The sequence below is a fragment of the Ailuropoda melanoleuca genome, chromosome 1, assembly GCF_002007445.2.
Source record: "Ailuropoda melanoleuca isolate Jingjing chromosome 1, ASM200744v2, whole genome shotgun sequence".
In the NCBI taxonomy this organism is placed as follows: Eukaryota; Metazoa; Chordata; class Mammalia; order Carnivora; family Ursidae; genus Ailuropoda; species Ailuropoda melanoleuca.
In genome coordinates this window covers 6,658,107-6,681,112 of record NC_048218.1, presented here as the reverse complement: position 1 = coordinate 6,681,112, position 23,006 = coordinate 6,658,107, and the positions used below count along the sequence as shown (strand labels likewise).

The following is a 23,006-nucleotide window of genomic DNA, read 5'->3' as shown; positions in this document are numbered from 1 at the left end:
ATCAAAGTCAAGTCTATGTGCTGTGCACCCCTGCACCAGCATCACAGAACCCTGATTCTGGGGACACCAGAACCAATATAGACTTGGGAGATCAGAGAGGTCCGTTCGCAAAGAAACAGAGGTGGCAGAAGGTAGCCTCTGGAAGGAACTGTGTTGGGAGATGCCTCGGGGAGTTTCAGCAAAATGTAACAAAGCTGCACAACCAGGGTGCAGAGAAGGAAAGCAGTCTCCACTCCAACAGGAGGATCCTAAGATTTTACAGTGTCTTCCAACAAGAAGAGCAAAAGTTCATCAACAAATGAAAATATCTCTTTGGGCAATTCTATGTCACCGCAACCTAAATATATGCATGGAGTGACTGTAGGTAAAAGCGTTAGTGTTCACGCGTGTACTAGCCTCTCCTTGAACCAGCACCACATCTAAGCACGTCTGACAGCTTCTCGGGGTCAAGGACCGTCGGCCTCCCCACCTGGCAGTCATGCACACCTGCGGTGTAGGTACGGGAGGAGGGGCCCTACCGGACATGGTGCTCTTGACATTGCCAAGCACCCAGGCACCTCCCGATCGTCAAAGGGGGTGCTTTACCATGACGTGACCCAACCACTAAAGGCAGCTCAGTCTTCGGATTATTTTCAGGACCCGTAGGAGATGCGGGTGGAGGCGGAGGCTTCCGTGTTTGGAGGATGTAAACATCACTCTTTGGAGTTCTGCCCGTGCTTGACTTGAGTGGTTTTCAGGTGCTGTTTATTTTGTTTAGTTTATTGTTAAGTGTTACTGTTTGTTGCCTCGGTATATTATTTTCCCTCACAAAGGGGCCCGTCGGTAAGGACACATCCTGTAGATGGATAACTGATGATGCCCCATTGTTCAATGTTTGTGTGCTGTGGTTTTATGTGCTTTGGTTCAAAGGACCTAAACAATGCATTCGCTGGAACTGGTGTAAGATCAGCACAGAGAACAGTCTGTGTACTGAGATTTTTGTACCCAAATCTGGCGATCTCTGCTTGCCTGAAGAAAGCAAAATCTAAAATGACCTTTACTCTAAATAACGCCCGGGGGGGGGGGCATGCACTTGAATCTCCAAGAGGCTCATTTTCTACCAACTAGAAAAGCAGCCTCACGCATCATTCATGGTGATTCCCAGGAGACTGAGGTGCCTTCACGACACACCTCTTACAGTTACGACCGTCTGGTCACACTCATCTCCGTCAACACAGCAAGCAGACGAGAGCAGGGAGGAACGAGGGACCGAAGCCATGACTTTAGAGACGCTGGATTTTCCACTGCTTCGAGATAGAGGGTCCTGCCAGAAGATCTGTAGCCACAGGTTTATTCCCCTCGGACAGGAGATAGTGAATGACGAGCCACACATGCGCGGGGGAAGTTTCCAGTGGGAGCCCTTCCTGCCGCGGTGAGCCCCTGGCTGCCTGGCTATCTGCGTAGGAAGTGAGCGCAGGAAGTATCTGTCTACAAACCCTTTATCCTCAAGGCAATTGCTGCAGCAGCATTTTACTGTTTACTGATGCAGTAAACATGTGATCTAAAAAAAGATGTTTTCCATCTGCAAAGAACAAGGCTTCACCAAAATATATGTGTGCTTCTTTCATAGGCAGCCTCTTATCAACACTGTTTGCCATACGATGGAGCTTCCCATAGAAGAGAGTCAATGGGAACGGCTTTTTGGGGAGGACAGAAGGTACTCTGTCGGGGGAACCCAAGAAACAAACAGTGGTTTTCTTCATGGGGTCGCTTCTCTAGCGAAGTAAATTTTATTCCTCCTCTAAAGCTTAACGCAGGCTTAACAGAGCTCATAGTCTCTGGCTCAAAAGGTAAAGTCAGTAAGACCATCCGTGTGAACGCACACTGGTAGGATGGGTGATTCCCAGGTCAGGTAATTCATAAAGTCACGTGGATTCGACCTTGGACCCTATTCTTGCTTTACCTGTGACTCTAACTGCACTCCTAATTCTAAGAGTTCGCCTAAGGTGAAGTGGAAGATAGAACTCGAAAGCAGGTGTGAGGCTCGGGGTTTTGACGACATTTACCAGCCGCAGGAGGCGCCTCCTGGCCCGGCTTCCCCGCACATCCTTATCCCAGACCGAAGGCCTGTGAGCCTGCACCGNTAATTCTAAGAGTTCGCCTAAGGTGAAGTGGAAGATAGAACTCGAAAGCAGGTGTGAGGCTCGGGGTTTTGATGACATTTACCAGCCGCAGGAGGCGCCTCCTGGCCCGGCTTCCCCGCGGGGCACATCCTTATCCCAGACCGAAGGCCTGTGAGCCTACACCCGCCCAGATCCCCGGGAGGAGAAGCCGTGGGGAATCCGGGACACCCAGCGTGATGGGAAAGGAGGCGGGTCCCAGAGGGACCCCTGAGCATCCACAAGGGTCAGAAGGGTCCTCCCTTCTCAGTACTGTTGTCCCTTATGTTTCTGAGCCTCCTTTGGGCTGCGAGCTATCACAACAAGGGAGAAAGAGGAGGGAAGGAGCGTGAAGATGAGATAGATGGAGAGGAGCAGGGAGTGACAAAGCCCCGAGGGTCTTCTCCAGGAGCGGGTAGCAAGCACCTCCCACCACGGCTGTAAGTCACCTCCAGGGCAGATACAGTGCTGTGAGTAACGGACAGCTCACTGTCTGTAAGAGTTTTTGCTTCATAGTAAGGGAAAAAGAACATGTTAGAGGAACACTGGCTACTTGAAAAAACAAAAACAAAAACACTTCAATTCACTGACTGTTGCAGAAATTGAAAAGAGAAGAAAAAAAAATAGCTTTTGTGGATTTCCTGATTTTAGTCCTAGAAGAAAAATTTATTTGACTCCAGTGAATAGTAAAATTAGCTAACGTTTATTAAGTACTTCACATGCACTCAGTAACTTTGAGTTACTCTCACCAGGACCCTGGGAGGTAGGGACTGTTGTTATTTCCCTTTCACAGATGGAAAACTGCAGATATTGTGAGGTTAAGTACTTGTCAAGGGTGAAACGCCAGGAAGACCATTTTCATCCCCCCCCCAAGGAGGTGCTAAGGCCCCAAAGAGGGTGAACCCACCTGGGGCCTCCCACTGCATCAAGCTCGGCCACCATGTCACAAGCCAGGCTCTTCCCTCCTCCCCTCCCTTCCTCTGCAAGCAAGATAAGACCAATCCTTTCCCCGCAGAGGCTGTTTTAAGGATGCTGTGAAGACACGGAGGGTATCCGTGTCCCCCTTGGCATGAGATAAACACAGGCTGTGCTTTGCTATTTCACCTGCAGCTTCTCAGCTCTTTGGAGCATCAGGGAATGCGTACATTCAACACAGATCACGGAGCGCTTCGCAATGTTAAACCACACACACTTTCCTTCTTTTCTAACTTGGAGCAACGTCTTGGGAAATCTACCTCAAATTGAGACACAAACTAATTGTGTTGACAAATTCTGAAGTGTTGTTTCAACAGCTTCCTCTTCCTCAAAGGTGAGCATCCCATGCCTACGGTTAAGTCTGAAAAATAAAATGCAGTAAAAGGCCCAGCGGGACCCAAAGGGGACGGGATGATGCACTTGCTACCAGCCCTGGGGGAACATGCTTACGAGGGTGGGGGGAGTTTTGTCTTCAGGACAGACTCGGTGTCCGTGCAAAAACAAAATCAATCTGCTCTTCTGCAATTTTATAAGGGGAAGACAGCTGTTCAATCACCAAGGTGGAGCAATTTAAAGGTGGATCTGTGAAATACAAGAATGCTGGTTCTTTGCCGGATACGTGATAAATGTTCTTGACTACGTTTTCCAGAACCTGACACGCATTGTCTTGAACAAAAGCATGGGAAGTAACAGCCCTGACGTCCATGTTATGACTGGATGATGATGCGGCTTTAAAAATAAATAATTCTGCTTGGCCTTGGCATTTCTTTTCTACGTGTCTCAACACTTATCTGTGCACAACAGTTACCGTTCTTCTCAGCGTTGAGTCCCACGAGCACCCCGCTGAAAGACTTGTAAGGTCTGATGGAAAACGGAGCTGCGTTTTCGCTACTGATGCCAAGGCGAGAGCAAGGAAGTGGACACTTGGGATGAGGAAATTTAAATCAGCAGCTGATTTGGAACCTGGAACCACTGCCCCTTGGATATTGCCAAATATGGGAAAGAATTCGTGTCACCAAGCAAATACAGATGGGTGCTGGAGTTTTAGCTTTTGAATTTTCTGGCATTTTATCTTGATTAGTCACCAAAGTAGAATGATTGTTGCCTATGGAGCTTTTCACACGAGAGTAGCAACAAAATTAGCCAGTTATAATAATTTTCATTATTCAGTTACTTAATGATTACTATGTCATTTGATACATCATTTTCCTACACAACCATTTAATATTTGAGGGGAAGGCAAAGAGCAGGAAAAAGATCACAGGATGATAAGTTGAGGGGAGACAAATGGATTCGTGTTACCTGATCAAGTTCCTCAGCCTCTCTAATCCTCTACCCCCGTGTGTACAGAAAGCAACAGAATCTAGGGGGCACGGGTGTCACACAAGATAATGTGAGTGCCTAGCACAGAGCCTGGCCTCTCTGCAGGTACGAGGATGATGTTAATTCGGATTAGGAACTCAAGCTACAACAGCTCCCTCTTAAAAACATTTCCCTAAGTTCTTTTAAACATCAATTTAATTCTATGTAATTGATTTTTATTTAACTAGGAGAAATATCTCTAAAGAAACACGACTTCCACTTAAAATCTACAATAATGATTAATTACTCTGACATCTAATGTTCTCTTTATGACTGCGGATTTTAATTTTTAAAAAAATTCACATAAATTTTTAAAAAAATTTTAACAAATATTCATTGAACCCCTATCCTTTGCCAGTAGCTGTTGAGGACACAAAAGAGGGGGACAGACTGTCAGTAAGAACGAGTTCCAAGGCTCGCATGGGTCTGTATATGTGAAGTATTCACAGAGTGCCCACACTCACAAACACAAGCAAAGCTGGGAGTATGTGCTGACAAGACAATGAAGTGTAAGAGAAAAGACACAATGAAGAATGACCTTAAGCTTTAGAAAACATGCCGCAGCCAAGTTCAATAAGGGGAATGTGTGGGAAATAAGTTCATCAAACAGAATAAAGGCATGAATAAGAAATAGATCCAAAGGTCACAGTGGCCACCGGTTGAAATAGGTTCGCGGCAAAAAAAAAAAAAAAGTTATGAAAGACTATAAATAAGGAAACACAAATAAAAGTGAGATGCCAGTTTAGCCTGTCAGAATGGCAAAGATTCAGAGGGTAAAATGTGCTTAGTTGAATGGACTAAATGCATGCAACTGGCCCCCTCCATGGCTAGAAGTGGGAACCGGTACAATCTTTCTGAAGAGTCAAGTGGTAATTTTTTTTAACTGGCAGATACTTAAATTTTCCAGTTAAAAATATGACCTTAAAAATATGTATGCCCATTGGCCCAACAATTCCTTTTGCAAGCACTAATAGTAATAAAGTGAATTTTTAAAAATGAGATAGAGATTGTATTGCAATGTAAGTACTGAAAAATGGAAAACAGTATTATTTGCTGTAACCAGATATTGGTTATATAAATGATAATATTTATTTTAGATGGGATGTAATGAAGCTTAAAAATTCTGCTTAGGGGAAAATGTTTAGGGACATGGGGAAATTCATCTAGAACAACGTTAACTGAGAAAACCCGGATGGATAGTCAGGTGGATAAAAGGACAGAGAGAAACATACAGTAGGAATGTTAGTAATTTTCTCTGGCTGGTTGGGATCAGGAGCAACTTATATTGACTTTGTAATGATTTTTTTTTCGTTTTCTCTACAGAAAGAATGCTTTATTACTATAATTTGTGCAAAACAACAAGATGTATTTTCCAAAATTAATGAGAAAATAGAACAGTGGAGCTATTCCAATATTCCTGTTCTTGCCCTAATCAGGAATAAGAGGTACTGGAGGCCTCTGCCCTCCTTCAGCAAAACAGCAAACAGCCTCTGCCCTCAGAACAGAGCTAAACCAACCCTCTGACTGGCCACACCTTCGGTGACCCCCTGCATGGCCTACCTGCCTGTGGGTTTGGTACCTGCCCTGTTGCACCCTAACCCAAAGACCCCTTCCCCCATACACTCTTCCTCCTCCTGACCTCTCCTAGCTTGGTGCCTCCCAGACCCAGGTGTGGCCTGCCCTCGGGGGGACACCACGGTACTGACACAGAAGCAACCCTGTTCTTTCCAAAAGCACTGGAACAGAGACTGTGCAGCTCCGGGCTTCAAAACCGAAGCAGGATAAGGAAAGGCTCAATCCATCGGGATGGTCCAATGGCATCTGCCATGCATGGAACACATCCCAGAGGCTCGGACCAGCACAAAACAGGATAGCCATTAGAACCCCATTTTACGGGTGAGGAAACTGAGGTCAGACAGGTCAAGTCACACAACGTCACGTGACTAGCCGGGCTCCAAACACAGGTGTGCCTGTAGCAGCCACCCGATGTAAGAAATGAAGTCTCACGGGCCATTCGACAGAATCGCCAGGGCAGAGAACAGCTGTCCTCCATCCTGTTGGGAGAAAAGGAGGAGGTGGGTCCTGTGGCATCTGAGGTATTTTCTAGCCCCGAAGAGAAGATCCTGTCAGAGCAGAGTGTTCCACCAAACACTAGAAACGCCTGGAGGCTGTCTCTGTCACTCTTCTGGGAAGATCTTAGATTTCAGAGAAACTCATAGTCCTGGCTTTCCCACGGCCTCCTGTATGGCGATTCCGCATCAGCCATTAAATCAGTAGGTCTGCCAAGTTATTGGGATGCCACGGTGGAGTTTTCTGCTTTAGGTCAACACTTACTCCTCAGTTCTAAACACAGAAGTAATATTTTCCTGAAGGCATCTGCAATCGGTGTTTTACTTATTTTATTTTTAGGTATGCTTTTTCAAGGGACCTACATAAGCGTAAGTATGTATGTGTGTAGGGTTTTTTTTTTTTTTTTAAATAAAGGTCTATTTTGCAAAATAATGATAATAGTAATGAGATAATCACTTTTAAAAAATGTAGATAATTCAGAAATGATTCAGGCTTTCAGAACATTCTTTGAGTGTGCTACAATCCTATGTAAGAGTATTTAATGGGAAAGAATCCAAAATTTTCACTGTTCCCTGTTCTCCTTTCCACGGTCACTGAGTCAGGGCGCTGAGGGGACGCAGGTACACACACACTCAGGGAGCTAGGGAGACGTGTGCTACATCCCCCGGGGGGGCAAACTGTATCGGGGAACCGCCCCCTAATGCAAGCAGCAAGCACTTGAACATAATGGCCTGGGCTTCCACTTCCAGGCAAGGACAGAAGATCAGGGCCTGCTCTGGGGACATGACATTGACACAGCAGGACAGCAGCATTTTCCATTTGACGTTCCTTCTGCCACTGCCACTGAGTCTCCCCCCAAAGTAACGAGGGTTGAAACAATCCTCATTCCGCGTAAGCCAATGGGCTGATGAAACATCTCATGCCTAGAGCCATTCAACTCTTCATCACATCCATCAAAACCCTAGGAGATGAACTTTCTTCATAAACCCTGAGCTTTTTACTAACTTTTCCTTCACGCATGATGGCAAATAGAGTGCCTGCTATGTGCAAAGCATGAAACATATAAAATAAGGAATATGTTTTTAAATTAACACCATGTTTCAATCATCATCAAACCCTCCAACCTCTGTTAAATCAAAGTAACTTCTTTAAACAACGAATTGAAACAGTAATAGTGTGCTCCCTCATCCAGCCTTGTAACTTTCCACATCCTGTCTGTTTCCTAAGATGCTTTCCATTGGCACCGCTCTCTCCTTGTCCTTCAATGTCAGATCTCTGTGATAACGGAAAATCCCCACATTCCCATTTCAAAGCCTAATGATCTTGAAACTCTAGGATCAGGAACTGTAATGTGGGGTTCACTGGGCACCGGAGGAGTCCAAGAGTTGAATTGTACTTGGACAGAATTCATTTGCTTTATCACTCTAAGTATCGCATTATATGTATTTAAAAGCATTTATCCTGAGACGGGATCGTAGGCTTTATTAGACTTGCCAAGTGACCCAGGGTGTAATGAAAGGGTCAGGGAAGTTTCTGGGAGTTTGGATTAAAAGTCCTAACCAAAGCACAATCAAAGTTCCAAGGCTAACAACTGGCTCCTTGGAGTCTGGAAGCAACACCGTGTTGTTCTATGCAGAAGGAGAGAAACGGGGTGTTAAGCACCCCTCAGTACTGTCAGATGGTGGAAAAGCCAAAAAGCAGACAGAAGTACCAAAACTGATCTATGAATTACCTATGGGGACATCACCCTTGATGTTTACATGTTTTTATGAGAACTCATAATTTGACCCTAAAATCCGTGGACACTGAGAGATAAACGGGCACTCTCAGATAAGCCCCCAAAATTCCTTTACTTCTTCCAATAGAAACTTTCCATTCCCAGTTCCAAACACCAAGAGAAAATGATGACGAGAGTCACAAAGACGGGATAAAAACCTCTAACTTTTTGTAGTGCCTCACAAGGTCTTATAAATATTAATGCAAAAAAAAAAGCCCACTCCAATGGGGAGTTACCAACTTCAGTACATCTGATGCTTAAGCAACTAATTGATTTATTTACTGAAACAACAACAACAAAAAACTAGAGTGCGTTAGAGACTAGAAATTGCCTGTATGACAGACTGTTTCCTAATTCCAACGGACAGCCATAATTTTCCTTATGCTAATTTGAGCTTTGCACTCACATAATTAAAACTGCAGTCAACAGACTCGGGCTGCCTTTTTCCACTCTATAAACAAGTCTGTAAAATCATCTCATTACTTTACCCAGGAAGCCCAACAGAACATGTTTTAAGGGAAGTTACCTATAAAGAGGGGCTATTTTATTTGAACAGAGGATTAAAAAGGATCCACTTGAAGTCATTTTAAAGTTCACCTGAGATATATACAATGTACATACATATAACCAGTACCATCAAATGTTCAAGCAAGCATAGAATCCTAGACAAGTATTAATGATGACCCAAAATTTATTTTAGAATCAAAACATTCAAGCTTCGAAATACCTTCATATCTTCAGAAATGTATGCTTCAAATTAAACAGCGTAACACATTTGTATGTTTCACAAACTATACCCTGCATTCTAAAGGGCAGGCTGTTATTTCAATGTCCTTCAACACACTGACTTTTTTTTTTTTTGGAAACACACACAATTGCACTCAAGCTATTCAAAATTCACAGAGAATATCTGATTTAATTGTTATGAAATGTGGACGCAATTAGGAGTGAAAATAGGAATAAAAAGGGTAGCATCTTGCATTATAAAATCAAATGATTTCTGCTCATATAGTTGAAAGAGGGGCACATCAAACCCCCAATTTTAAAAGTCTTTCCCATGACAGTTACATTTCAGCAGCCTCCAATCCTTGAAGCCACAGAAAGAAAAACCTCTGTAAGGCTGGTCTCCGACACATGGTTTTTTCATATATGTTATCGAACATTCCGTGAAAAACAAAACATACCTGGAGAAGTAAAAACTGAACAAAGCTTCTAAGACACAGCTCCTATGGTGGGTTTTCATCCTACCCTCCAGTACAAACATTTCAGATACCAAACCAAGGAGGGTTTCTGAAAATGCCTTGGCCCAATTCTGGGCAAACTTCCACATTCATGAGCTTTCAAATTTACCAAGACCCTTGATGAAAATACAACCAAATGCCTCCCAGACTAATATGCAGCAAAACGAAAGACACGCAACTAATAAAGCTTCCTTTCTCTTCCTTTCAGTTATGTGTTCGCTGCTGATTTTTCTCATTTCTACAAATGTCACCAAGGCAGGGTGGCCTTGAAAATAGTTCAACAGCCCACCACTTCACAGACTCCATGCCGCGGCCTTGCACGAACCATCTGACCGGCTTCGCTTACAGGAATTAGGCCACGTTTAGGTTCCCATGCACATTGATTCACCTCCCCATTAATTTCTCTATGCTATCTACTAGAGACATTCACAAGAAAAACACATCAGACCACATACGCCAGAGTCCAGGACACTGGTCGGCCACCGCTCTTCTATTCCCACAAAGCAACCATGACGGGCAAGAACATATACTCACAGCGCACAGAGGAGTAGTATTTTATTAAAGATAAATATGTCACCCAACAAACCGAATGACCACCATTTGAGTTATGAGACCACTCCACTCTCAGCATGAAGGATCCAAAAACCAAGTCAACATTTGCGTGTCCCATGACCAGCCGCCACTTGCCAGGTATCTCCTCGTTGCCACTGAGGCTGGCTGGCACCCCTGGGGCTAAGGGGTCATTCAAGAGCATCCAGAAGATCAACATTTACCAGCCCATCTTTTTCTCCGACCCTGCCCTCCAACCTCTCTGCGTCCATTGCCTTCCAGCCGATCACACATCCACGCACCGCTAGGGATAGTTAAAGAATACGAAAATTCAGACGCGCTCCAAAAAGCCTTTGCAAAAGTCATCCACGGCACTCAACAGTGAATTTAGAAACCCCAATTTTTTTCTGAGTTTGAAGTTTTTAAGCCTTGCGGATGGTTGGAGTAGGAAAAAGGAAATTTACTAGGCAGTGCAGAGGAAATCTTGTTGTCCTCTATTGTGGTAGTGGGGGTGTTGCCCAATCCTGACTTATCAGCCTTGATAAAGGAAACCAAAGAAAAGAGTAACAAGCCCAAGATTTTGTCAAAAGAAAAGGAACACTTGCCTTACCTTAATAGTGCTGGCCATAATGCAATCAAGTTTATTGATCGTTAATAAATGTTAATAATAATTATTGCTTCTCTCTGACCAGAAAGTAGTTTTGATGAGGTTGTTTAGAGCGGATGAGATTGTGCTAAGTCTGGGAAATGAAGTCAGCCAATGGCAGGAAGAGGTTTCTATTGGTCCTGGCGGCCCAGCCCGAAGAAACAGGATATTTGGGAGTGGAGAGATAAGGGACCCTGAAAACAATGTTGTTTTTCTTGATGATATGCAGCCAGAAGATTTTTTTTTAATTAAAAAAAAAAAAGGCATCGATTGCCTGGGACAAGGACTGCCACAGCAGGTGTGACTTGGTGTGCCGTGCGACACGCTGCCCCAGGCAGGATGCAGATGTGGCGGGACTCTGCATGGCTTCACACGGGCCGCAAGCACCTCGGGACGAGGCATGGAGGGCCCCCTACAGCCGGCACTGGGGCTTTGGGGCCCCCAGCTCCCTGGACCTGCCCCAGGACTGGGACACAGGACTTGAGCCCCTCCTCCCCACACGCTCCCTGTCCCTTTCTCCCAAAAGGAAACTTTGCGGGTGGACCTTATTTCACGTTAACGGAATAACACACTTGCTTGTGGACTTTTCACGGCCTCCCTTTATTCAACATCTCACGTGAGTTTTCCAGAAGAGTTTCATTTTCTCTTTCCAAACACATGCGATTTTTATTTGTTCCGCAAGAGACCAGTTGAAAACACTACGATTCGAGAACCAATAAGGTAAGCGAGGCAAATAAAGGGAGACATAATCCTGTCAAATCCTCGTGTTTAAATATTGATTTAAAATCCAAAGAACTATAGATAAATAAATAAATAAATAAATAAATAAATAAATAAATAAGACCCAAATAACTAAAATCATACTACAAATGGCTTACAAGGTAGGCATGCTGGTCCCGCTCTGACAAAAGTCAATGTGGCAGACCACAGACCCTGAGAGAACTCTTGGCTACGCACGGATGCCACGTGAAGACCTCGTTAAGTGTTTGAAAACCCAAGCTGCACGTTCAGGGCCACACGTCTGTTTTCCACTCAAAGGAAATACAGCTAATGGAGGCCTGTACATTCCTTAGAGGATTTCAGGCCTTTAATTACTCATTTTCAGGAAATTACTTGTTCTCTGGAAGAAACGACCTTTTGCTTTGAATGTAGCTACACGAAAGTGGGACCAGGGAAGAGGTGTGGTCTCCACTGGGGACCCGCAGAATGGGAGAGACCGAAGCCTGAGTCATTCAGCCACGCTCGGGGCCAGAGATGGACAGGCCGGGGAACGGATTTCACTCAGACTTCTCGGCATCTGCCCGAGTTCTATAAACTACTCCGGGTCCCCGTATCTCCTATTGTCCCCCGACTCACGCCCTTGTGTTAGGACAGAAGGAGGAGGAGGAGGAGGAGAGGGGAGAAAGAGACAAACCAAGAAACAAAGGGAGACAACAAAGGGAAAAGAGAAAATAAAAGAAATCCTGTTCTGGGTCAAAATCAGAACCTCCAAGTTCTCAGCATCTACACTGGAGCGGGTGTCGATTTCCCCTCTTTTCATCTCTGAACAATGAACGAGATGGCAGGCTGATTAAAATTTTGTTTCCCTGAAAATTTCAAAGCACTGAGTTGTTTTATCTGGGCAGCTTTCACAAGGATTCGGGAGTGCTCAGAAAAACGCTCTCGGCTCCCCTGGGATTCCTTGCTTCTGCTCTCCTGAGGCGCGTCAACGTTAAATGTTAACCACAGTACCCCAGGGAGCAGTGCTCCTATGGGTTCCCCAAGGAACAGGATGAACGCTTTGCTAACAAAAGAGCGTGGGGAGAAAGTGCTGCCTGGTCCTACCTCACCCTCATCTGGTTCCTAACCCAGCCCCATTCCTTGGTTACTGCTTAATTTAGCTCAAACAGTGAAATCTCTTGACTCTCTACGTGGAAATAAATTTCCAACGTACAAAAAAAGATAATACAAAGGACTCTTACCATCCTTCACCCAGTTACTCCAACTGTTGGTAATTTACATCGTTTGCTTTGCTTTCTTTCTCTTAATATATATGTATAATGCTTATATGTGTATATTCATATATATCCTTTATTTTTTAAATAATAAAAATTTTGTTTTAGTAGAGACTAATTTCTCTTTCTTGGATACTTACAAACAGAAAACCAGATACTACTACTTGGTGTATTTCCTGAAGACTCTATCTGTAAATTTCGTTGCGTCGAATTTTGAAAATGCACACAAATATAGAAAGCAATCTTTATTAGATTATTTCTGAGTTATAATCCCTGCCACAAATTTTCAAAAAGTCAGATCTTCCTCATTTCTAACAACAAGATGTTCAATCGCTTCTTAGCATCTTCAAAGATAATAATTCCTGGTATCTAGAATGCCATCATAGCACCCAAGCCTGGTATTCTCTGAATATTTAATGCACAGTTATTTTTTTTTAACTTTGATTGGCTATTGAAAGTATAAGGCGTATCTATTAATTAGAATATAGTAGTGCAGAAAGCATTTCCTGAACATTATCCTGGGGGAATCATCCAAAGATAAAGATATCACTTTATCCTCCCGTTCACCCTTACCCCAAGCCTACACCTACACCTGGCCTCAGCACCAGATCGCTCAGCACCCTAAGGACTGGGCACCTTCTGACCAGGCACCAGCCCTCCTGGGGGGAAGCCACCCTTCAGGTAACCAGGCAGACCCATGTCAGGGGCCAATTTTAGTTGGAGACACAAAAGAAGGTTTGCTCATGAATGAATGACTGATCCCTGTATTAAACATCCATACACAGGAATGCTCATCATCACTGAAAATATTGCAGGAAAATTATGTAGATTGATACTCAGTGGTATGGAAAATTGTTATGGTATTACACCTGGTAAGTTAAAAATCCAGTGATAAAGGAGAATTATATCACAGACCCATTTTGCTAAAAGGAAAAAGGCAAGACAGAAGCACTGAGGCTATATACTACAGTACAAATGGCAGAGAATCTTTCTTTTCTTGCTTGTTTTCCCGCCTCCTCCTTTGGTTCATCTAGATTTCCAAACATTGATAGTAAATAGAAATTAAATTTTCATGTAAAAGTTCTATGAGTAACACGTAGCGCGCTATGTTTTCATAGCTATCTGTATGACACGCAGCTCACCATTACCTACACCTGTCAAGCTCTATGCGTGCGTACCAAAAGTCAGGTTCCTTTTTAAATGTCTACAGCAAGAGAGTAGTTCTTTTTTCCTTTTTTTTTTTTTTTTAATTTTAGTGACGGAACCCAGAAGTTACTCATGTGTCTCATCTACCCAACATTAACCCATCCAGTCAGGATTAATAAAGTACCTTTTGTATGCCAGGCACTCTGGCCAGCACTAGGAAGCAAGGATGACAGGGCTCTGTCCAGCCACTGGGTGTCCTAGCATTCAGGAAGTCTGTGCTTGTTTACTTAAATTCCACCCACATACGAGGGCAGAGCCTGGAAGCAGCCCATGAAATGCAAACTTTTTAAGGGTCAAACAATAGGACAAAGTGCTCTATATTGTCCCTAAAATGACACATGAATCTTAAAACGTATAATGTTTGGATTATTCATGAAAGCGCTGCAAGAAGGATGTCCCAAGGATTCTTGCCAGGGACATGCCTGAGATTACAGATAAGCATCCAGCATCTGCAGCTGCCCCCACAATGGAAAACTACATCGCTCAGTGGAACTTTTCTGTCTGTGTCAATTGGAGGATTTGCCTGAGAACATACTCAGCATAAGGCGCTCTTAGTCACTTGTTATACACCAGTTAAGTACCGTTTTTCCATTCAAAGCATACTTCGTGAGCACAGCTTCCCTCCATTGGGTAAGACTGCGTGTGTGTGTGTGTGTGTGTGTGTGTGTGTGATGCCCTCCAGCAACACATTAAGAAATAATCCAATTACAATTTAAATAACTATTGTTTCAACACCTGTCCTAAGTGGTTAATATATTCTTCAGCATCTTGGTTGATTTGAACTCATCTAAACGGAGGAAATTGTTATCACATACGAAATCCTCAACTTCTCAACACCAAGTTGCAATTTCCTTAATTTTGAAGCATGCGTCAGTTCGATTCCACAGGCTCCAATGGAGCAATGATTTCAATGAACACAATTTCATAAGCATCGCATATATTCTCAAATTTTGACAACTTTGCTCTTACCTAACTCTTCATGCCTCTAAAAAATGCAGGACTATTAAAACCAGTATTAGGAACCCTAAATATGTCCATTTATTACTCAGGACTAAAAAGAAAAGCAAAAAAAAAAAAAAAAAAAAAAAGGAGGAGGAGGAGGAGGAGAAACGAAAACCCTAAGGTCAATTATTTTGCACAGTAATTTAAAGGAATTTTACATTTCCCGTTTCAATGATCATGATTCCATATACCACTTGTGACCCATTAAATGCATCTCAAGGTCTTCATCCATATAATGGGGCAGAGATAAGCAGAGATGTCACAGTCTTCAGATTGCACTGGTCACCATAAAGCACATTCTACCCACAGGGCAGTCTAGCACCCATGCCACATAGCTGGAGGGGACAAAAAGGCCTGTGGCCATCCCACCTAGGGGCAGTCCTGTTCCTCTGTCCCCTACTCAGATCTCCAGTACTATGTCCCAATTACCTCCTCAGCAATCACCCCTGGCCACCCTGAGAAGTTATCTTGAGCTTTTAAATTAACATAGATTTTGATCTAGTTAGACTCTGAAGTTTTCTAAGTGTGTCAGTCTCACTTATAAGATACTAGATATCGGCCTTTATTTTGTCTTGATATTTCATAAATTATTTTGTAAAGAAACTATATACTACTTTTTGAAGAAAGAAAATAAGTTGCACGATAATGTCCCCTGCGTGATGGAAATTTACAGAGACGCCTGCACTAGTCAATTGCTCTCCCTGCTTTTACAAAGTCTGTTTTGAGTCAGATTCAGGTGGCTTTCTTTCTATATCACTTAATATATTTCCGAATTTGCTAATTTATTTACATCACAAATGGAATCAGAAACAAAGCCAAGGAACAGAACATTTGTCATAAATATTGCATTTGCATTTGCAAGAGCGTGAAGCAGGCAACCTACGGACTTAAGGGAGCTGTACGCCTACACTTGGAGGCAGGTGTGTGCAAGAGCGTGTGTGACTGTGGCTACAGCGTATCTTCCACGCACAAGCCTCCCCCCTGCATTTACCCTCCATGTGTCGTACATACCGTCTCTGCACTGTGTTCTTTCCCTGCAGTGATGTGAAGGCTGTTTCCCTCTCGGGGGTACAGCGTGCAGTTCAAATGGAGTCAGGCCAGTCCTTTTCCAGTTGAGCCTTACAGAAATGTGTTTGGTCTGTTTGAATGCACTGACTTGAACTCTGATGTAGGTTAATTCATCGTCTTCTTTGTATCCCAATGCAAATCTCAGCACATACTTTATGAAAAACTACAGTTTGGGGGGACAAATGGAAATGTCCTTTCTACATCAATGATAGGCCAGAAGACAAGCTGGGGTTCGCCTGGTGGACGCTATTTTATCCTTTATTTACAGGCACAAAAATAATCCTGCCTCACGAATTTGAGGCAGCAACCACCTATTGGCCGAAGAACTTCACTGCTTTGTTTGCTTCCTAGCTAGAAATCAGACTTTCCTTTCAACTGCTTGCACTGTTGTCACTAGAGGGTGCTAAATATCCCTTTAAAAGGCCCTGAGAGGGACTACGGGTATGACTAACTCTTCACTTGACACTTTTTGAATTGGTATCATTATCCTACATGGTCGTCCCATTTTTATCCATTCAAATTAAAATCCAACATTCATTATGCAGAAAACTGTTTTGGAAAATTTACACTGTTCATCAGTATAACCTAAGGAAACATACCTGAATAAGGAGCAAAATTAAACCATACAGATACACACCTACGACTCAAAGCATCACTTTTCTGGGTGAGATCTGACCATGGAAACCGTAGAATTATTTTACAGCACTATCAGTAATTCCAAACCATAAAAAATATTCTACTTCCCAATAATTCTAGATGGTTCGATAGGCTCCCTGGGCAAGTCCCATCAAATTAACAGGTCAATTTTGAGTGCATTCGTTTTCCGTGCAATCAATGCTGGTATCATGCTAGCACTTTGCCTGAACTCAGATATTACAAGATCCTTTCCAGAGATGGGAATTGTGGGAAGGATGTGGATTATACCATAATATGTGAGAGATACCTTATAGTACCCACGTTTTTTTTTTTCATTATAGTTTTGAGGATATGCTTACAGGGCATCACTTATGAAAATGATATACAATGTTCAATATATAAAAATATGAATTAAATAAAGTAAACTTTAAAATAAAGGGGTTTTCTTGAAAATAATCCTATTAATGTGATTACACTGACTTCTAGGTCCTCTAAACATTAAACACTTAAAGCAAAACACAGTACCTTGGAAATGTTTGCAAAAAATTTAACTGATTTTGCAACTTTCCTCTTTTTTGTCCTCACTTGTACTTTATCTTTTTTAGAGGGGGGAAGGGGCTGAGGGAGAGGGAGAGAGAGACTCCCAAGCAGGGTCCATGACCAGCATGGAGCCCGATATGGGCTCGATTTCACAACCCTGAGATCATGACAGTCCAACGCTTAACCCACTGAGCCGCCCAGGCGCCCCCTCACTTGTGCTTTAAAATATCTGTAGTTTTTCCTGTTTTCCCTTTCTACTTTGGTTCCTATCCCGAAGAAGAGAGAGGTCAGCGGGTGAGCTGTTTTGTTCACGGCTGTCTGGAGGCGGGGCTGCGTGGGGGTAAGGCTCCGACCTCCGAAGAGGCCACAGTGACTGTGGTTGGCCACGGATTTTCCTCTGCGTCTGCCAGGAGAACAGAGGTTCATTTCCAATGCGCTCTGCGGACGGATAGTTAAGAAAGCGTTTCATCTGTTAGTCTGCGATCCTGAAGGGGAAACACACTTGACCTTTCTGCATGCACGGCGCGTACTGGAGGGGACGAGGCGTGGAAAGCGGTAACAGGGGCCCCCTCGCCCAGTCTCACTGCGATGCCACTCTAGAGAAAGGGCACTGGCTGAAGAGAAGAGCAACTCCAGGCTCAGCAGAGCCGGCGTCCACACCACTCCTTGCCCACAATTAGCGACATCAGTGGAAACTGAGGAATGAGAGGGCCGAGCTAAGGTCTGGGTCACCGAAGGAGGCTGACACAAATGGGCTGGAGGGGAAGCCGGGTGACATCCCTCAGAGAGCAGAAGCCCAGTGTGGCGCCCTGCTCACAGGGGCCTTGGCTGGGGGAGGGGGGGCGGCGAGGCCTCAGCCCGGCCTCATCCTCGACCGCTCAGTGAGTCATGGCTTCACCTGTGCCAACTTCCCATCAGCAAATCAACTGGTGACCCTGCAGGTTTGTTCCGGGGAGGAAGGAGTACGCGCTGAGCACTGTGCACTGAGCCGGTTCCCCACAGACAGGAGCAGCAGACCCCCCCCCCGGAGCCCCCAGGGCTCTGTCGCTGTGCTGGCACTGGGCTGGCATTTGGCGAGTGAATGAGTGGATGAAGCGTGACAACAGAGCCCAGGAGAACCAGAGCCCACCGACACCAAGCAGAGTACTGGCCGTGTCAGTGCGCAGCCCCCTAGAGGCCCTCGAAGGCCCAGAGTCTGACTTGAACTTGAGACTCCACCGGGATGAATGAACGATGCATTTCTGGCAGGGAGAGGCCTTGGGACAGGCCCAGGCCATCCGTGGCCCACTGATGAGGCGTGGCCAAGGCCAGTTGTGACCACGCCACAGTCTCCTTCCTCAGTCCGCAACAGAATGCACCCAGCATCTGGTTTTCAGCTGCTTGCTGACCAGTCCCTGGGGAGATTTTCATTCCAAATTACGAGGAAAGCTGGTTGGTACTCGTGAGCCACCCGTGCCTCCCCCGCCACGCGCATGCGCACGCGCACACGCACGCAGCAGGGAATGGTGTGATGGAGGCAGAGAGAGGACGAGGAAGAGAGTGACAGGGGCTGAGAGACAGAGACAGAGAGGCTGGCTGTCTGTCCCACCACCTTGCCCCGTCCCCCAGGTGTCCAGACCACATGACCTGGGTAACTTTCGGGGTGACTTTCTCAAGCAATTCCTCCAGATCGAGCCATGGGAAGTGAAGAAGACAAATGGCGTCTAGGAGACTTTCCAACTCTGTAGCTACAGGAGTTCCCTCTCAATAACTCAACTAACACGACCAGGCAGTGAGAGGATATTCAATAATANATATTAAAAAAAAAAAAAAAAAAAAAAAAAAAAGAAAGAAAGAAAAGAAAAGAAAAAGAAAAAGAAAAGAAAAGAGAAGAAATACTGAGTAAAGAAACAAGCAAATGAAAGAGTATATGCCCTCTATTTTGCCTGCATCGTGATATATTTACAACAAATTTATCTGAATTTCCAGTTAAATAATAGCTCCCTTTTTATGCTCCCTAGCCCTTGCAATTTTCCAAAGTAACCGACTAAAATTATGTCCAGCTAAGCTATTTCAGCAATTGGGTTGGTCCCACATGCAATTATTGAAAACATCAGAATGACAGATCCATTGCACTTCTAGACATTTGCCATGTCACCCATGGTGACTGTATTTCCAGATAGCCCAACAAGATTTCCCATTGTAAGTGCCCATCTCATAAGGTGACATTGACATTGCTCCCATCAAAAGGTGGGGTCCATGTCCCCACTCTTCAAAGCTGAGAAGACCTGTCACTGCAGTATAAGGTCAGCTATGGGCCTTCCAAGGCTGCCTGTAAAGACGAAACAGCTTCCTTCCGATTTTCTTGGCAACAGCCACTCTTACACCTCAGCCACCATATTGAGAGAAAGCACAAGGCACATGGAGGGGCCCTCTGTAGGTATTCCAGGCTTAAGTCCCACCGACAGCCAGCACCAGCCCCGGGGGTGCAAGTGGGGCAAACTTGCAGATGACTCCAGCCCCCCACCACCCCTTGACTGCAATCATCTGAGAGACGCTGAGTGAAAAATGCCTGTCTCATCCCAGTCAAGCCCTGGTACCATGAGGAACATAAATAATAAAATGTCATTGTGATTCTAAGGCGCCAAGTTCTAGAGTGATTTGTTATGCAGCGAAAGGTGACTGGAACACCCTGAGAAGTTTCCTTAAGAAGAGCTTTGCAACATTGTTACAGCAGCAAATATTCTGCTTATGTGCTCGTTCATCCATTCATCCAATCTTCACTGGCATCAACTCTATGCTCAGTGTTGCGTCAGGCACTGAAGACATGGGAAAGAAGACAAGCGGTCTTCAGCCAAACACACACCAAAAAGCACACATTAGTTGGGGGGAGAAGATGCCAAAATTACAACATTTGACTTAAGAAAAAAGACTGAAGAGGCAAACATCAGGAGCTCTTCCCCCCACTGCCTCTCTGCTCATTACAGGTGCCTGTCTTTCAGGGTGACCTGAACCCCCCAGAGTAGGGCCCCCCACCACCCCACTGTGACTGCCCTCCTCGGTCCCCGCCCCAGCCTTCCTCCTGCTGGTGCCCTGTTCCTATTTTCTAGAAGCATCTCTGCCCATCAACCTTAGGTTACTTTCCCAAGGAGATGTGGGAAAGCTTTAATTTCCCCTCTGTGACTTCCACAGAAACGGGGCCAGTAAATGAGAAGCAGAGGGAGAGGGTTCATTACCCCAAGTTACTAAAAGAAAAGCCCCAGTGTTTGGAAGGTGTTATTATTTCCCTTGAAACATTAGCTCCTAGAAACCAGGGGCTCTGTCCCCCGTGCGGTCTCTCAGGCTTCCAGGAGGCCACGGGGGCTCCCATCGGTCAGTTCTGACCATAATGAGAGCCATCTGGAAGGCCGCATGGTGGGCCCGGCCACCCGCTGCACCAGAGCTCCACACGGGCAGAGGGGAGACTCCCAGGGACACACAGTGGGGCTCCCCTGTCTCCCAGAACCACAATCTGGGGTGCTCCTGCCCCCAGAAAGTGCCTGAGAAAAGCAGCTGTCCCTGTGGAATTCTCCCCGAGCATCCATGAGGCTTCTTAAAAGAAGGTAAGTCCTCTTGCTTATAAACTCACATAGGAGTTCTTGCGCACGAAGTACCGCTTTCCCGACCCCGCAGAGCCCGAGCACCCCGACCTCACCTCCCAGATGCTGAGACCTTCGGATCAGGGATCCTGGAATCCCTCTTACTGAAAGCTGTTTTGAACGTTTCATCAGGAATGGAAACCATTAATGTGTCTCGCATGCTGCTCTGTTTTATGGAATTCTTGCACGGGGGAGCTCTTTTTATTGTATTATTTTCTTTACCAGCCAGAAAACTGGGAAGTTCACAAAGACATATTTCAACTGCCTGAAGTGACCCCTAACCTGAGAGGTTTTTGCCTAATCTGTAAATTGGAGTTAGAAGTATTGCAGTACCTTTTGGGGGGGGGGTCTTTGTCTTTAAAAGAGCAGGGAAACCGCTAACAATGAGGCTATACATACCTTGTGCTTCTTTGTTAGGGACTATAAACCGAAAGCAGATGGGAAGCATCAGCGGGCCCCTTGTGCTGACCCATGGAAGTTGGGGCTAATCCAGACCATTCTTAATAACTCAAAACTGCCACCCTTTCACTTTCTAATTTTTTTCTCACTTACAAGTGCAAAAAAGAATTGACAGTACGCATTAAAGTCCATTTCCCTCTGAACACAGACAGATTTTCTCTGATAGGAGCCAGGAATAAACGCTGTCCCCACTCAATTGTGCAGCTGTGAGCTGACCCTGTTCCAGCTTAGGTGCTCATCGCCTTTAACAAAACAACATCTAGAAGGAGAGAATTTATGCCGAAAATTTGATGTTCCTGTTGTTACCTCTTCCCAAGAATCAGGAAGTGCGGGGGCGCCTGGGTGGCATAGCGGTGAAGCGTCTGCCTTCGGCTCAGGGCGTGATCCCGGCGTTATGGGATCGAGCCCCACGTCAGGCTCCTCTGCTATGAGCCTGCTTCTTCCTCTCCCACTCCCCCTGCTTGTGTTCCCTCTCTCGCTGGCTGTCTCTATCTCTGTCGAATAAATAATAAAATCTTAAAAAAAAAAAAAAAGAATCAGGAAGTGCAGAGTTAAGGAAGTTATTAGAGTGTCTGTTAAGTAAGAAAACAGGTTTCGCGGGGAAATCCAGCAATCCGAAATGCTTCCCTAACATGGAAACCGTTTTGATTTCCAACCATCTTCCTGAATTTAAAAGTAATGAATGTTGGCAAAGGAGAAAAATCAATTGATACAGAAATGATTCATAACCCCCCAAATGAGGAAATCAATCATTCTGCACTAAATTTGAGCATTCTATCGATATTATGTCTATTTGCTAAATCCAAGAGGAATTCTTTTAACATAAAATCAAATACAAAATTGTTTCAGACACTGCATATTGTCTTTTGCCTGAAAGCAGACACAAGGTGGAATGAGTATAGATGGAAGGCTAGACATTGATTTTTAACACCTATCAATACAGCAATCACACTGTCATGTGACACAGGACTTCTTCATCTCCCACCGAAATTAGATTGATGCCTAGGTATTGCTGGAAAACGATAAGACATGACCATGTTACCGCATTTCATCAATGGGAGACAGTGGACAGTAGATGTCATGCACGATCTGAGGCATCACAAGGAAAGAAAAAACAATTCTGCCCAACAAAATGAGTCACAATACTTTCTTATCCAACAGTTGTAAGACACATCCCAATTTTTGAAAATAAACATATGCCTTAGAATAGATGGGATAGAGTTTACTTATGAAAGAACAAACCATGAAGGCACTCAAATGTTATTTGGAACAGTCCGCAGGGGTTCTCAGTCTCAGCACTGTCAACATTTTGAGCTGGATAATTCTTAGCTGCGGCGGGGGAAGCTGTCTGGTGCATTGAAGGATGTTTGCCAGCATCCCTGGCCTCTGCCAGCTAGCTGCAAGCAGCACCTCCCCTACCCTCAGTTATAACAACCAAACCCATCTTCACACATTGTGAAATGTCCATGAGGATGGGGGCAAAATCACGCCAGTTGAGAAACACGGGAACAAAGCAATTCAATTTGATCAGCTTCACAATATAATTTAGCCTGTGTATAAATGACAGACTGCCAGCCAACTGGAAAGTGTATTATGAGATGAGCTGTATTGATCCAAAAACCATTACATAACAGACAGTTGGTGCTCATACAAGAGTGTGTATTGGCCATCCCAACAGACACGCTGTAAAAACAACAACAACAACAACAACTTGGAAGAGTGCTCA

The 23,006-nt window shown here is 44.6% G+C and overlaps 1 protein-coding gene across 4 annotated transcripts in view; it reads right to left on the bottom strand.

The window, feature by feature from the left end:
- The window catches only part of ERG (ETS transcription factor ERG), a 104,944-nt gene extending 90,839 nt beyond the window's left edge, over nt 1-14,105 (bottom strand). For 2 of the 4 annotated variants that reach the window (XM_034655609.1, XM_034655607.1), the window contains exon 1: nt 10,723-10,878. In XM_034655609.1, the coding sequence (XP_034511500.1) occupies nt 10,723-10,740 (18 nt within the window). In that variant the 5' untranslated portion in view covers nt 10,741-10,878. Of the gene's footprint in view, nt 1-10,722; nt 10,879-14,082 lie in introns of those variants that run through there. The other 2 variants (XM_034655608.1, XM_011236787.3) reach the window with 2 other exon arrangements.
- Nucleotides 14,106-23,006: the final 8,901 nt, after the last annotated feature.